The following is a 15,736-nucleotide window of genomic DNA, read 5'->3' on the forward strand; positions in this document are numbered from 1 at the left end:
TTTTCATATTAAAACCCAAATTTACTATCAAAGCCCATTTCAATTTTGTACGTCAAAATAGGATATCTAATTAATGCAAGCAAAATAAAATACAAAATTGCAGGAATGCAACTGATATTTCAGGACAAGCAAAAATGCAAACTCGATTCATGACTCGGAAAACCTTTAGCAAATTTAAAGTTAATCTAAAAAAGAAGTTGGCAAATTGATGTCGCGAAGGTGCATGGAGAACCAATGTATAACCAATAAAATCTTTCATTTAGTAAAGAAATTCAAGCTGCTATTCTCCATTTAATGGATACTGACAATTTGTATGCCATGACATTGCTGTGCTTACAAATTTAGCTGTGGCCCAAAAGTTAGGTGGAAAATGCAGAACTTGAAAAAGTCAGTTTATATGAACCTCAAATTTTTTTGTTTGCCTTCAAAATTCATCAAACACAGCAAGGTGATCAGTGAAATAAGGAAAATAACCCACCTTTTGTATTTTAAATAACAACATACCATCATTTCACTTACTATTGATTTTGTTTCTTCCTGTCTGCCTTTTCCATTGACAATTCTTCAAGAAAAAACAAAAAAAAAAATCTATTTCTATTGAGGAACATCTACTTTCTTGTCATTTAAGATGCATTTAACAAATGAGGATTTAAGTCTGGAGCATTGTGCAAAGGATAGAGTTGGTTTGCACCGGCGAATTTAAGTGTTTTTCGGGCTTGTTCACTTATTATTAATGTGGATGTTTTGGGTACTGAGTGTTGGCTAGCTACAGACTGATATTGGATATTGGATGGTGGTGGTGAGTGGAGTATTAGGGAATTAAGAAAGCTATATTCAAGAAAAGATTGTAGAGTACCAAGGCAAAATTTTTGGGTGCCAAAATTTTTTATTTTAAATATTTGAGGAAATTCATGGGCACTTTATAGAATTTGCATTTGGCAATTGGTTTTATTAGGCCAAAAAGTCCCAAATCAATCAATCATCCACACAAATAGAAATATAATCGAATCATAAAGTATTCACACAAAATATTATAATTTAACATAATTCGATACTTAAGTTGCTTATGTGTAAAGATAAGAGAAAAGATATATTCTTTATCGAGAATTACAAATATAAAACTTCAATTCTAAGCTGATCTTTAATGATTTCAATCTGATATTTAACGATTTTAAACTGATCTCTAACGATTCCAAATCAAATACTCACATTTTTATGTGGACTTTCTTATTTTCCTCTAATCCACTTACAACCATAACAATCATTATACTCATAAACCCTCTCAATCTCCTCTAATTTTATGAAATATTTATATATCAAATATTCAAATATATAAATCTATAAAAATCCTCTCAATCTCTTTTATTCACATGAGATGTCTATTTTATAAAATCTTACAACTCTCTTACATATTTTTTTGAAAATTCTTATAAGTTTTTGTCTATTAAATAATATCTAATCAATTTTAAAAAAATATCAAATAAATTTTTTATGAGATTTAAGTTGCTATTCTCAATAGATTTATCCGATAAATTCTTTGAGAGAATGAACCGCCGGTAAGAAGGTGTCTCAACAGTTGGAGAGCTAAGCAAGCTGTGAATGTTTTCTATGTAAGAGATGCTTATGGAAATCTAGTTGATACAAAGGCGATCGAAGCACTTCGCAAAGCAACTGGACACATGATTATGCAATGTAAAGAAGGATCCAGCCAGTGCCAAAGCACCTGAGACCGAGGCTAGTGGATGGGGCCAAAACAAGTTCTTCTTTGAAAACTTGGAAGAAAAGTTTGTAGCTTGAGAAAAGAAATATCATGTCCATATATGGCTGTAACAGGAAATATGAACTGTATAGAATAATGCAAGCTTTTGCATACCAACCATGGGAAGAACTTGTGCTTTGTTTAGAAATAAATGCTTGAAAATTGTGACGCTTGGACATTGGAAAGTGCTTCTTTTGCTTTTTCTTTGTTATTATTATTATTTTTTTTTTGCAGCTTAATTTTCTTACATATCTACTAGATCTATTCATAAATCGAATCAATTTGATTTCTGTTTAAAATTCATTGTCCAAGTCCCAGCTCGGTATGGTCCATTGAGTCTTAATTGGTTCAGTTACTGTTAAAAAATATTTAGAAAATTCATTTTTCTTAATATTTTGATATATTTTCCGAATTAATTAATTTAAAGCAAAATTTTTAATTAAATAATAATTCTTACTAAAATGGGATCGGGTCACAAAATTTGATTCAGCTCGGTATGAGCTCAGACCTGCGAATCAAGCGGATAACCCAATTCATGGACACGTCTAATATCTAACATGGATACTCATAGGCTAATAAAATTGACTTTGACTGCTTCCTTGTTAGTTTTCATGGCTCTATTACTTGTTCGACTATACGTTTGACTTGAAATGGAAATGAAGGATTTACAAAACTTCGCAAGGCACAAGAAAGAAATAATATAAGAGAAAATTTTAGTTGCAATTGAATTTATCCATTTTTTTAGGTTTTTTATTTTTCTTTTGCCATTGAAAACATGTGAACAACTGTATGTGATTAAGCATTTATGAATCTGGTGAATAATAGCTGAAAATTAGGTTGATTGCCAGAAATTACCTAATAATCCAGCCTATCCTGAGTAGATCATCAATTAATATTCATTAGATTAATCTTTGCTTGTGTATGCATTAATCTTTACTTCAGCAACCCTGGCTTGATCCACTCACCAGTTTCTAAAGCTAAAAAGGGAAAATGTTATTCTTGACAATCGGATTGTCTGATTACTAAAAAAGTAAATGTACATAAAATTATTATACTCCATGCTAAATGGATTAGATTCTGAATAGATCATATTAACCATGTTTTCAGTTATTACAGAATGGTCTACTAAAAACTGATCTGAGTAAATCATCAATATTCATTAGATATAATTTGTTCATGGACTAGACGGACTATCACCTCTGTGAACCTAATTTGCCTTGGACCGAGTTTTTGTAAGAAATTTTTTTTTGCACACGTAAAAGTGTAAGGTAAGAGAAGGTTTCTCCATGAGAATTGCACGCGTGTAGTGTTCGAGGTATCTATCATTACTATTCATACATGCATAAATAAATCTAGTTGAATCACAAATTAACTGGCGCAAATGAATCATTATAAGGAAAAAGAAAATTAATTGAAGAAAATCTTATTCTATATGGTTATTTATGGAATTATCGAAGTTACTCAAATAATGGAATCAGAAATTGGGAGAAAAGCGTTATTAATTACAAGATCTAAAGCAATCTTCACATCATATTTTTCCTAATTAAAAAATTGTTTATCGTTAGTGGCCTGGTCTTATTACTTATCAATAATATCAAAGTTCCCAAACTGTTCCCACTATGATATTCTACTAAACTACGTAATAACATAAATCCACTTGATAAATGTAATATCTGTGATTGTTCTGGCTTTCCTTAATTTGAGCAAAGATTCAGTTTGTTAAATAAATTAAGCACGTAAGAATTTAATGACTAAATAATTCCTTCATTTCGTCAATAATAAATAAACAAAATATAGTATTTATATTTTAAAGAGTTACAATTTTATTAATTTTGTTTCAAATATTTGTATTCTCTTATATAACATATAATTATTCAATAAATTCAATAATAAAATCTAATAAATGAAATGCTGCACCTAAATTTATAAATTATTTAAAAATATATATAAAGGGACAACAAAAGTGACGAAATAATAATATTTTCCTTTTCTAAAAATTAAGCATTAAATTACTTTTTAAAAAATGAAAAGCATCTAATGATTAATTCTATTATCATAAAAATTTGAAAAAGCAAGCATAATTAAGATACAGCTGGAAAAAGCAAGGTTCCATTAATTATTTAATAAGAAAATTAATTACATTGTAATCCCATTGTCAACATGTGAAAGCAACAACAACCTAGGGAGGATTAGAACCTAAGATTATCATATGATTATAGCATAGGCATTACTAAAAAATTCAAGGACAGAATTGTGTTCAAAATATTCAAAAAATTCATCAATGCTTCGAGTTAAGGCATATGCAAGGTTAGGTCTATTTGATTTATAAGAAAAATTCATAATCAAATTCATGCGGTTAAAATCTATATACATGTGATCCATTTAAATTAGTGTAGTTCCTACATTTTGTTTTTTTGAATCATTAAATCAAAATTAAATTCATAACTAATTTAAATAAAAATAATATTTTAAAATTTAATAATTTTGATTTAAGGGTCTAAAAAATATAAGAGTTATACTAATAAAGTTATGCTAAGCTACTTGAAATATAAGATTGCTAACTAGTAAACTAGTAGAGAGAAGAGAGGTTATGATTAGGATATGAATTAATATTATGTGTCTCCTAAAAATTATGTGAATAAAGAAAAAGGCTAGAGAGATAGAAACATGGGGTCTAAACTTTGGTACACAAATAAAAATAGAAGTAAAAATGGAGTGAAGATAATCGTAGGTAAGAATTTGAAAGATGATGTAGTTAAGGTTAAAAGAAAAGGTGATAAAATTTTACATAACTTATATCAGAAGAGGAACCTAATAATGCATGAGTACTTAAATAGTTTGGGTCAAGCAACTAAGTAAAAATTTTATGAAGATTTAGATGAAATAGTGCGAGCCATACTAAATGAAGAAAAGTTGTTTATTGAAGGAGGCAAGAATGGTCACATAGGCAAGAATTGTAGTAACTTTGAGATGGTGCATGAAGGATATGGTTTTGGGGAAAGAAATGGTACCGGAGATAATATTTTAGAGTTTGCTACTGGATTTGACCAACTTAGAAGAGAATCACATTTCATGACTTTTAGGAATGGATCAAACATTAGTCAAATTTATTTTTTTTTTTTACAAAAAAAGAGGATAGAAGTAGATGTTAGGATTACAATGTTATACCAAGTGAGAGTGTGACAACGCAACGTAAACTGTTAGTTCTAAATATCTTTCACTTCTAAAGGTCAAAGAGAATACGTCAGAGTCATAAATCACAAATTAAGTGGTGGAACTTGAAGGAGGACAAAACGTTAGCTTTTAGGGATAGACTAATAAAATAGGTTGATTGGGAGCCTGATGATGATGTCATGAAAATATTTCTATCAAAATTCAAAGGGTTGCTAAAGAGACATTTGGTGAATTTAGGAGTCATGCACCATTAAGAAATGAATTTTGGTGGTGGAATAAATATATGAAAATGATAATTAAATCTAAATGTGAGTGTAAATGATAATTAAATCTAAATAGGAGTATTATAGGAATTTAAAGAGCAATAGAGATGAAGCGAGTTATCTAAAGTATAAGACAACAAAAAAGAAAGCCAGAAAGGTTATTTGGAATTCAAAGAATAGGATCAATGAGGAATTAGAGACAAAAGATGAAAAAACAATAGTTGTTCAAAATTGCTAAGACAAAGGATAAAAAGAGTAGGGGTTTTAATGGCGTAAAATGCATACAAGGCGGTGACAAAAAAGTTTTAATGAAGGATGAGGAGATTAAAAAGCAATTGAGAGATTATTTTGATAATTTTTTTTTAATGGTAATTTTGAGCATGATATAGGTGAGCTTAACATACATTTTAAGGATATAAAATCGTGTGTTTAAATGTAATATTAAAAAGTGTAAAGTTAAAGAGACTTTGAAAATGATGAAAACAAAGAAAGTTGTAGGACTAGATGGAATCCCAATTGAGGTTGGAAATACTTAGGTAAAATAGGGATACGATGATTGATGGATCTTTTCAACAAAATTTGACGTACTCAAAAAATGCTAAAAGCATGAAGGAAAATTATTGTAGTGCTTTTATACAAGAATAAATATGATATACAAAATTGTTTAAACTATCAAAGAATAAAGCTTATGAGTCATAATATGAAACTTTGGGAGAAAGTAATTGAATGTAGGTTGTAATATGAGGTCACTATTATCGAAAACCAATTTAGTTTTTTGCTAGAATGCTCCACTATTAAGACAATTCACCTATTGAAGCTTTTGTTGAAGGGTTTTCGAGTAAGAAAGAAAGATCTACATATGATATTTATTGACTTAAAGAAAGCATACAATAGAATTTCTTGAAAGGTACTTTGATGGGGCCTTAATGAAAAAAAAGTTCTTTTAAAGTACATCAACAATGTTAAAGACAAGTATAAAGTAATTGTAACTAATGTGAGGACATTTAAAGCTTAATTGATAGCTTTTTCATTATCTCAGGATTACGTTAAGGCTCAATATTAAGTCTATTTTTTGCATTAATTATGGACAAACTCACTAGACATATCTAAAATAAGGTGTCATAGTATACGTTATTCGTCGATGATATTGTCTTAGTAGCTAAAACTAGTTATGATCTTAATGCGAAATTAAAATTAATGAGGCATACACTAAAGTCTCTAAACCTTAAATTGAGTAGATCTAAAGCTAAATATATAAAATATTAGTTTAGTAGTCATAGAGAAGCAAGAGCTAGTGTGATTAAGTTTGATGGTAAGGTAGCACCAAGGAGTAGTCATTTTAAATATTTAGGATTAATTATTCAGAGCAATGTTGAGAAAGAGATATAAATCATAAGATTTAAGCAAGATTGGTGATGTGGCAAAGTGCTTCAGGTGAGTTGTATGATCACAACTAAAGTTAAAGGCAAAGTTGTATAAAACAATTTTAAGGCCTGCGTTGTTATATGTGACGAGTGTTAAGCTGTTAAGAAACAATATGAAAAGAAAATGAGTGTAGTTGAAATGAAGATACTTAGATGGATGTGTGACAAATCTAGAAGAGAAAAAATCATAAATAAAAAGATTTGAGTAGTTTGAATTGGGGAAAAGATGAGAATGATAGTTTAAAATGGTTTGCATAAGTGAAACGTAGACCTATCGTGCATTAATTAAAAGAAATGAGCTTTTAAATTTGTAAAATATCAAAACTTTTAGAGGTAGATCACAAAAAACGTATATACAAATAATAAAAAATTATATGAGGATTAAGAAAGTATATGAAAATGTTATTTTTTTTTTATAGAAATAAGTGGTGCAAAAAAATTCAAAACTACTACTTAACAAGTTTTTTTTTCTTTTTATTTTTCATGTAGCATGTTGGGCTAAAAGCCTCCAATGCAATCACACCAGCGGAAGTAAAATCAAACAATAAATCAAATACACAAAAGATAACAATTTAACGTGGTTCAATCCAACTAACCTACATCCACGGATGAGAAACAAGATCCACTAGTTATAGAAAATTACAAACATACATCAAATCATTAATCTCACTAACAATCAATACTCATAAGATACTCTCAATCTCCTATAGTCCTATGAAGTATTCTCAACCCAAACAAATACAAACCCAAACCTTTGTGCACTCTTTCGAACATAACCAAACACATATCCATATGCTCACATACATCATACCTATGTGGACCCTCTCAATCTCCTCTAGTCCACTCACAAACAAATATACACACCCATAAGACGTAGAGCCCTAATACTCTTATAGGGTGTCTATCCCATAAAATCCTACAACTCTCCTATATCTTTTTCTCATACCTAACCCTGTAGAGACTTCACCTATTTATAAACATACAAACTTGCCCATTAAGAATCTCTCTTCTCTTAGAATTCTTCTCCTGTAAGTCAAACTTACCTATTAAGAATCCTTTTCCTTTTAGAATTCTTCTCTTGCAAGTCAAACTTACCTATTAAGAATCTTTTTTCTCTTAGACTTCTTTTTTTGTAAGTTTTATTGTCTATCAAGCAATATCTAATAAATCTCAAACAAATCCCAAACAAATCTCTTATGAGATTTGAGTCAATATTTTCAACAATCTTCATCTTGACTCAAATTTCATCAATCATCTATCTTCATGCTAGACATGCTTGGCTCCACCTGCAATAAAAGTTTCACAATCATCTTTTTTTGTATGTCTTCATGCTTCATACAAACTGATATTCAATCTTCAAAACTTGAACTCGAACTCTTCTCTTGAATCGAGCTCCTCTAAGCTTACTTCTTTTCATGTCTCAAACCAAGCTCTTCTTACATCTCGAACTATCAACTCTTTTCATGTCTCGAATCATCAGCTCTTCTCACATCTCGAACATTTGACTCTTCCTACGTTTTGAACCTTCAGCTCTAATACCATTTGTTGGGAACCACCATAACTTCGATATCACTTGTTAGGGATTACCACAACTCTGATGCCATTTGTTGGGCTAAAAATCTTCAATCCAATCACACCAGCGGAAGCGAAATCAAACAATAAATCAAATACACAAAATATAACAATTTAACATGGTTCAATCTAACTAACCTACATCCACGGCTGAGAAAAAAGATTCACTAGTTGTAAAAAATTACAAACATACATCAAATCATCAATCTCACTCAACAATCAATACTCATAAGATACTCTCAATCTTCTCTAGTCCTATGGAGTATTCTCAACTCAAACAAATACAAACTCAAACAAATACAAACTCAAATCCTTGTGCACCCTTTCAACATAACCAAATACATATCCATATGCTCCCATACATCATACCTATGTGGTATCTCTCAGTTTCCTATAGTCCACTCACAAACAAATATACACACCCATAAGACGTAGAACCCCAATACTCTTATGGGGTGTCTATCCCACAAAATCCTATAACTCTCTTACATTTTTTTCTCATACTTAACCCTGTAGATACTTCACCTATTTTATAACCATACAAACTTGCTCATTAAGAATCCCTCTCTTCTTAGAATTCTTCTCCTGTAAGTCAAACTTGTCTATTAAGAATTCTTTTCATTTTAGAATTCTTCTCTTATAAGTTAAACTTACCTATTAAGAATTTTCTTTCTCTTAGAATTCTTCTTTTGTAAGTTTTCTTATCCATCAAGCAATATCTAATAAATCTCAAATAAATCTCAAACAAATTTCAAACAAATTTCTTATGAGATTTGAGTCAATATTTCTAACATAACAGACAGTAGAGTTATGAAATATAAATTTAGTTTTTTTTTTTTTTGTTGTTTCATTAATATAAGTGAATTTCTATATATATATATATATATATATATATATATATCCAACAATTAAAACTTGATAAAAACTGAAGATTCTTTTTTTCATGTGATATAGGAAGAGGGATGAACATTCAAATCTTTTTTTTTTTTTTTTTGTGTGTTCAAATCCAACTTTTTGAATGGAGGGAAGATTTCAAACGATGGTCGGTTCTTTGGTAAAAGGTAATTTATCATATCCAATCCAACTTTTTGAATAAAAGATTATTCTTTGATAAAATGTAATTAATTTATCATATCCTTTCTTCAACCTTTTCTTTTGATAATTCTCATTCTATCTTTGGAGTTAATGATGATCAAAGAAATTTATAATCAAATTAAATTAATATCAATATCAAACAAATTAAGATTCAAAATAGTAGATCGGTTCTTTGGTAAAAGGTAATTTAATATTTCTCTGTTTTTATTTCAAAATAAATCTTTTCTCTGCCTTTTTAACCTTTTTTAATTTTTTTTTTCTTTTCAATCAATATCAAATAATAAAATTAAACCATTCATACGTACGAAGGCATTTAATAAAGCAAAATTCAACCATAAATCAATTCACACTGACAAAAGAGAAAATAAACTTATATCAGAATAAAATGACCAATTTATTTTCGATTAAGGAAACTCACTTTCAACCTTTAAAATTTAAGATCTATTGTCGACACCTTAAATACGAATTTTGAGATAAATAATTGAAATTTACATGATAAAAAACTATTTTTTATAGTATAATTTAAAATCACACTTTTTTAAAAAATTGACGTGATTGATTCATTTTCAAATTCCAAATTTCTGTCATTTCTTATAGATACTTACTTGAAACACTAGAACGAGAAATCAATAATGTCATAGTTCCTTCAAAAAAAAAAAAAAAAAAAGTCATAGTAGATATTATCATGCTCCCTCTCATTTTATCATATCCATATATATCCACGCATGATAGAGAATGTACCTGGACAAAATTGAGTGCCAAATTCAGGAGCAATTCGTGGGGTGCTGGTTCATAGCCTTTAACAAGAAAAGCTTTGGCTGTTCCCTTTGGTGGAAGATTACATGATATGATATAAACAAAAAAAAAAAAAAAAAGATTAAGGTGTAAGTGTTATAAAAAAAAAACATTTTTATTTTTTATTAATCAGAGTTTTATTTTTGTGAGAAATATCTTTGAGTAAAATTTTGAATGGATTAGAAGAATGCACCCTCAAAATAGTAGAGGAGGAGATTAAGTTTCGACAAAACTTTAAAAAAATCCCTAACCAAATTATAAAAAATAATTATTCACTTAGCTAACAAATTGGTCTCATTAATATATTTCCTTCTCAATCTTTATTTTATTAATGTGTTTTTAAGATTAAGAGGTGTGTACCATTCATACCTAATAAAATTAAATATTTGAAATTAGTGTTAATGATGGATCTAATAAGATTTTAATTCAAAATATTTATCATCAAGATAAATGGATTTATTAATTGAGTTAATTCGTTGTTAATATTATCAGTTGAAAATATATAATTCAGATACCCTTATAGGATCCTTGGATGTTTACTCGGGTCAAAACCCAAATGTTCTATGTGTCACTAAATCCCCTAAGAATTTAGTTGGTTTAGCAATCAGCATTTGTCTTTTCAATTTGTAGTTAAAAAGGACAAAGATAAAAGAAAGAGTTAAGTGAAAGGTTAATATCCGAGAAAAGGATTGGAAAAGAAAATATTCAAAGTGATTATTTTTTACCTAATAAATTCATGAATAGTAATTTTTTATTAAAAAAATTGCAACTTAAAAATAAATAAAATGATTACGTATTAAAAGTTTAATCACAAATTTACTAATTATTATTTTTTAAAAATAATTATATAAACTAACTTAATATTAATATCAATCATTTTATAATAATATAAATATTTTTCATGCCGATATTCATTACAAATTCAAAATGTCCCCTTCTTTTCCACCTTGATGTAATTTTACTAATGTCAAACCTAATAAGAAAAAAAAATGAAAAAGAGGAAAGTACTAAAACTTGTTATTCTTGTTGATTGCTTTTTGGTGCCGCTTCGGTTTTAAACAAGGAAGGAACTTTGTACGTTAACCTCAAACTCTCTCTTCTTTTTTTTTTTTTATTTTCAAATTTCTTTTGCTTCAATGTTCTTTTAATTTTAATTTTTTTTAATGATAAAAAAAAAGGTTTTTGATTTGATTCATATCCTTACTAATAATAATGATTCTATGGGGTCATTAAGTAGGACTCACATCACCGATTTATTTCTGACATGTGGCCTTGGGTGTCGAATTCTCTCCTCGTACGTTTCTCCCTGTCCTTTTTCTTCTCTCTCTTATGTCTTAATAAACTATTGCCTTTGCTTCTTCATTTCTCTCCTTCACAAACAAAAACCACATGAATTTGTAACAAAACAAAAAAAAAAAACCCAGAAAAGGTATGATCATAATCTTAATCTACCATTATTTCCTTATTTTTTTAATTAAATTTTGTTAGTGGGAATTATCTCTTGTTAATTTTGTTTCATCCATTCTCTTTTTGTTGGATAAATTGAGCTGCTGGTTTTGAAGCAGGTTAAATTTTAATCTTTTACATGAAAAATTATCTTTTTTATGTTATAAAGTTGTTATTTTTAGCTAGAAATGTTGAGGTCACGATGATACAATCAAATAAATGAGATTGTTTTAATTTTTTTTCACTGATCATTTCTGCAACTCTTTATGGCTATCACTCTGGGTTTCTTTTTATACCCCGATGAAGGTCTCTTTTTGTTTCTCTTTTGAGCAACTTGTTTTCGTATATGCCCAGAAGAGTTAAAACTAGAAAGGAAGGTAAAATTTTAGTTTTACTTAAAATATCCAAAAAAAAATTAGGAATTTGATTGTTTTTGTGGTCCGTTAAATTTGTGCAAGTTTCTTAAGGTTTTGACACGTGGGTTCTATTGTTTTTTTCAGGCACTTGTCGTTTTACTAGGCTTTTCTTCACCGAATTGAATTTTTTTTTTTTTTTTTGTCTATTCTAACTGTATTCTTTTTTATTTTGGGTTATAGGACTGAGGAGATTATCATCTATCCCGAAACACATACATATAAGCTTGTGTAAAGGCGGTGGTGAGAAAAAGAGAGATGGAAATGATAGCCGGAGCAAAGGTGGGACGTGAAGACATAAATTTGTGCTTTGAAAAGCTGATGATGGTTGCAGCTGGAAATAGTGGTGAGGGAGTTAAGATGGAGGGTGTGGTGATCACTGAGTGGAAAGATATTCCTATGGAGCTGCTGTTGAGAATTGTTTCTCTAGTCGATGATCGGACTGCTATTGTTGCTTCTGGTGTTTGTAGTGGGTGGAGGGATGCAATTTGCTTGGGCCTCACACAACTCTGTCTCTCATGGTATATGGTCTTTTTGCAGTTTGTACTTTTATAAAAGTACCAATACTTATGCTTTTCTTTTCTTTTTTTTTCTCTCCAATAATCACGTTTATGTTTTGCATGTTGTGCTGGTTAACTATTATTATCTCTCAAATAGTTATATGGTTAGAACTACTAGTAATTTTGCAAGTTATAAATCATCCTCTTTCTGATGTATCTAATGAATAACAGACACAAGCAAACACTTATTATGTTTTCTGAAAACCTTTTTACTGCTAAGACTTGAGATGATGAATAGGATTTTTTTGGTTTGTATGAACTAGAGTTTTGAATATAACGGGGAAAGAAGTTAATATAACATAAAGCAAGTCATTTGCTGTTCTGCCTTTCTTTATCTTTAGCTCTAAGGTAAAACCTTTTAGTAGTTTTGGACACATTGCTGCCGACAGATTTATTTGTCTGGCTTTCTATGATAATGGATTTGCAGTTCTTTTATAGCTTTAATGGGGTAGATCTTCTATGTGCTGTGGTTTTAGTCTATACCCTCTTCTTGGTACTATATCCTTGATGACTCTGTCCATGCTTTCTGTGCATGATATCAATTCTAGATACAGTTCCTCTATATAAATTCCAACTTGAGGAAGTGTGAATTTTCTGAATTACTAGTCTCTCCAGCTGATAGGTTGCAAGAGGCCTAAACCATTTTCCCTAAAAGTGCTTAAGATACTGAATTGATCATCACTGCTAGAGTCAATTAATGTATATTCATGGTTATGGCAAAACATTTAATCTTAATATTGATAGATAAAGCTTGTTTTAGATTGAGAGATCTTGAGATATCTGAAATCCAACTTGTAGGCCAGAAAAAAATTAACATTCTGCTTAGCTGCATTTAGATTTGTTGTTGTGCTTGTGGTAGTTTACTTTTTAGCTTTTCCTCTCCTGGATGTGTCTTAATAAAGCTTCTTTTCCTTTTCTCATGGCCAGTTATTTTCCAATTTGAATTATTTTAGCAATGACATGTGCCCCATTTCCTTTTTTAATCCTTTAATTCCTTGTTTTTGCTTTGTCTTTGGTAAGATAATAGACGACTTCTTCTTTGTGTCTTTGTACCTCAATATCTTGCTAATAACTGAGTTGTATGAAATCTTGCTTCAGGTGCAGAAAGAACATGAACAACTTGGTTTTATCTCTTGCTCCTAAATTCACCAAATTGCAAACTCTGATACTTCGCCAAGAGAAGGAACAGCTCGAGGACAATGCTGTTGAGACTATCGCAAATTTTTGTCATGATTTGCAGGATCTGGACCTCAGCAAAAGTTTCAAGCTTAGTGATCGATCATTGTATGCGTTGGCCCATGGTTGTCCTAACCTTACAAAACTTAATATCAGTGGCTGTGCGTCATTCAGTGATGAAGCTCTTGAATATTTAACTAATTTTTGTCGAAAACTAAAGATATTAAATCTCTGTGGATGTGTTAAAGCTGCAAATGACCGTGCATTGCAGGTATGAACAGTATTCTGACAAGTTATTGTTTACTTGCAGTTTAAAAATAAATTGCTTGAATCAATTATATTTCACAGGCTATTGGGCGAAACTGCAATATGTTGCAATCTTTAAATCTGGGATGGTGTGAAAATGTTGGTGATCTAGGAGTGATGAGTCTAGCATATGGATGTCCTGATCTTGTATCCCTAGACTTATGTGGCTGTGTCCGCATAACAGGTATTACTTACATTGGGTGCTTATTTGCTATTTCAGAATCTAGTGTAACTTATTGCTTCAACCTTGAAATTCAACATATTGTTTTTGGCTGTAACGCTTTAGCCTAATTTATCTCCCTTTTGAATATATATAAATATATATATATATATATATATATATATATCTTGGAATTGCATGTTTCTTCCATGTATAGCCTTTTATGTCTTGAGAGGGGATAGCTGCAATGATGATCTATTGAATGGCCAGCATCTAGTGCGAATGGCAGCCTATCTTAAAATTATGCATTTTATTTAAATATGGATACCATCTATTTATTGAACTTTAGGTTGGCTTCCTTATAATTTTTCTTAATGGTCCAATTTGGAAAATATGTGATGGTTTTCAGGAGAGTGGGCTACCTATATTAAGAAAATTTTTATTATCACTTCTGCCTTGTGAAGCTCAATCTTCTGAGAACATTTCACTCCTACGTTCCTAAGACACTTGATAGCTGCAAAAAGAAAAAGTTGCTTTACCAACGCTTCATGTTGTCGAATTAGAAACTAATCAATGCCTTGCTAAGTTTTATGGACATCTGACATAAAGGACCTTACTTGTAAAAGAGTATTCATGACCTCATAACAGTATTGAAACGTTATTTGTTGATTTAATAACTAAGCATGTTTAATATTTTCAATATCAAATTGGAAGGTAAATATGGCATGTTTTTAAGATAAAGAGTGATGACCCTTTAAAATTTTGTTGCAGACGATAGCGTGATTGCTTTGGCAAATGAGTGTCTCCATTTGGGGTCGCTCGGTTTGTACTATTGTCGGAATATCACGGACAGGGCAATGTACTCACTGGCTCACAGCCGAGTGAAGAACAAGCCTTCAATGTGGCAATCCAGGAAGGGTAGATATGATGAGGAAGGTCTTAGGAGTCTCAATATAAGCCAGTGTACTGCACTGACTCCTTCAGCTGTTCAGACATTATGCGATACATTTCCTGCTCTTCACACCTGCTCTGGAAGGCATTCCCTTGTCATGAGTGGCTGCCTCAATTTAACGTCTGTGCATTGTGCTTGTGCAGTCCAAGCACACCGCACGCTGAACAGTATTCCTCATACAGCTCATTGAAGGGGATGCCAATGACAATGTTGATATTGTAAGTAAATGTACTTATCCAAGGGCTTAAAGAAAGAAACGAGAGTTTCCCTGTAAATAAGGTTGTGTTGAGAAGTGTATGTTTATTGTCTTGCTGGAAGCATGGACGCAAAACACACTTTGTACTTGTTATATATGCTCTTTTGAATTGTGAAATATGCGGCATTCGGCTTTTGGAAGCCAAACTTTGCTGTTTTAAGTATCTGTTTTGATTGGTTGTGGTTAAGTGATGAAACTTTTCAACTTTCATTTAAAGGATAATACTAAATTCTGTTAAAAGGTTGTTTCAGCGGACGTTAGGTTGCAACTGCAAATTAATCCTAAACCAAGGTTTTGATGGATAAATCCTGTTCGTCTTGACAGAAATTGAAGGAAAACATAAAAGAAAAGACAAAGTGAAAATATAAGTGGTTTGCAACTAAAA

At 30.4% G+C, this 15,736-nt stretch overlaps 1 protein-coding gene across 2 annotated transcripts; it reads left to right on the plus strand.

Annotated features, from left to right (window-relative positions):
* The first annotated feature begins 11,343 nt into the window (after positions 1–11,343).
* LOC111314993 (F-box protein SKP2A-like) lies at positions 11,344–15,468 on the plus strand. Of its 2 annotated transcripts, none has more exons than XM_022916608.2 (5): positions 11,344–11,511; positions 12,125–12,462; positions 13,600–13,948; positions 14,026–14,167; positions 14,915–15,468. In XM_022916608.2, the coding sequence occupies exons 2-5, from the start codon at positions 12,200–12,202 to the stop codon at positions 15,283–15,285; spliced, it is 1,125 nt and encodes a 374-aa protein (XP_022772343.1). In that variant the 5' UTR covers positions 11,344–11,511; positions 12,125–12,199; the 3' UTR covers positions 15,286–15,468. The 2 variants fall into 2 exon arrangements, with proteins under 2 accessions (XP_022772343.1, XP_022772344.1); XM_022916609.2 differs by having other exon boundaries at positions 11,355–11,376.
* The last annotated feature ends 268 nt before the right edge of the window (positions 15,469–15,736 follow it).

The sequence above is a fragment of the Durio zibethinus genome, chromosome 20, assembly GCF_047325235.1.
Source record: "Durio zibethinus cultivar Kanyao isolate XHJ-2024 chromosome 20, ASM4732523v1, whole genome shotgun sequence".
Taxonomy (NCBI): domain Eukaryota; kingdom Viridiplantae; phylum Streptophyta; class Magnoliopsida; order Malvales; family Malvaceae; genus Durio; species Durio zibethinus.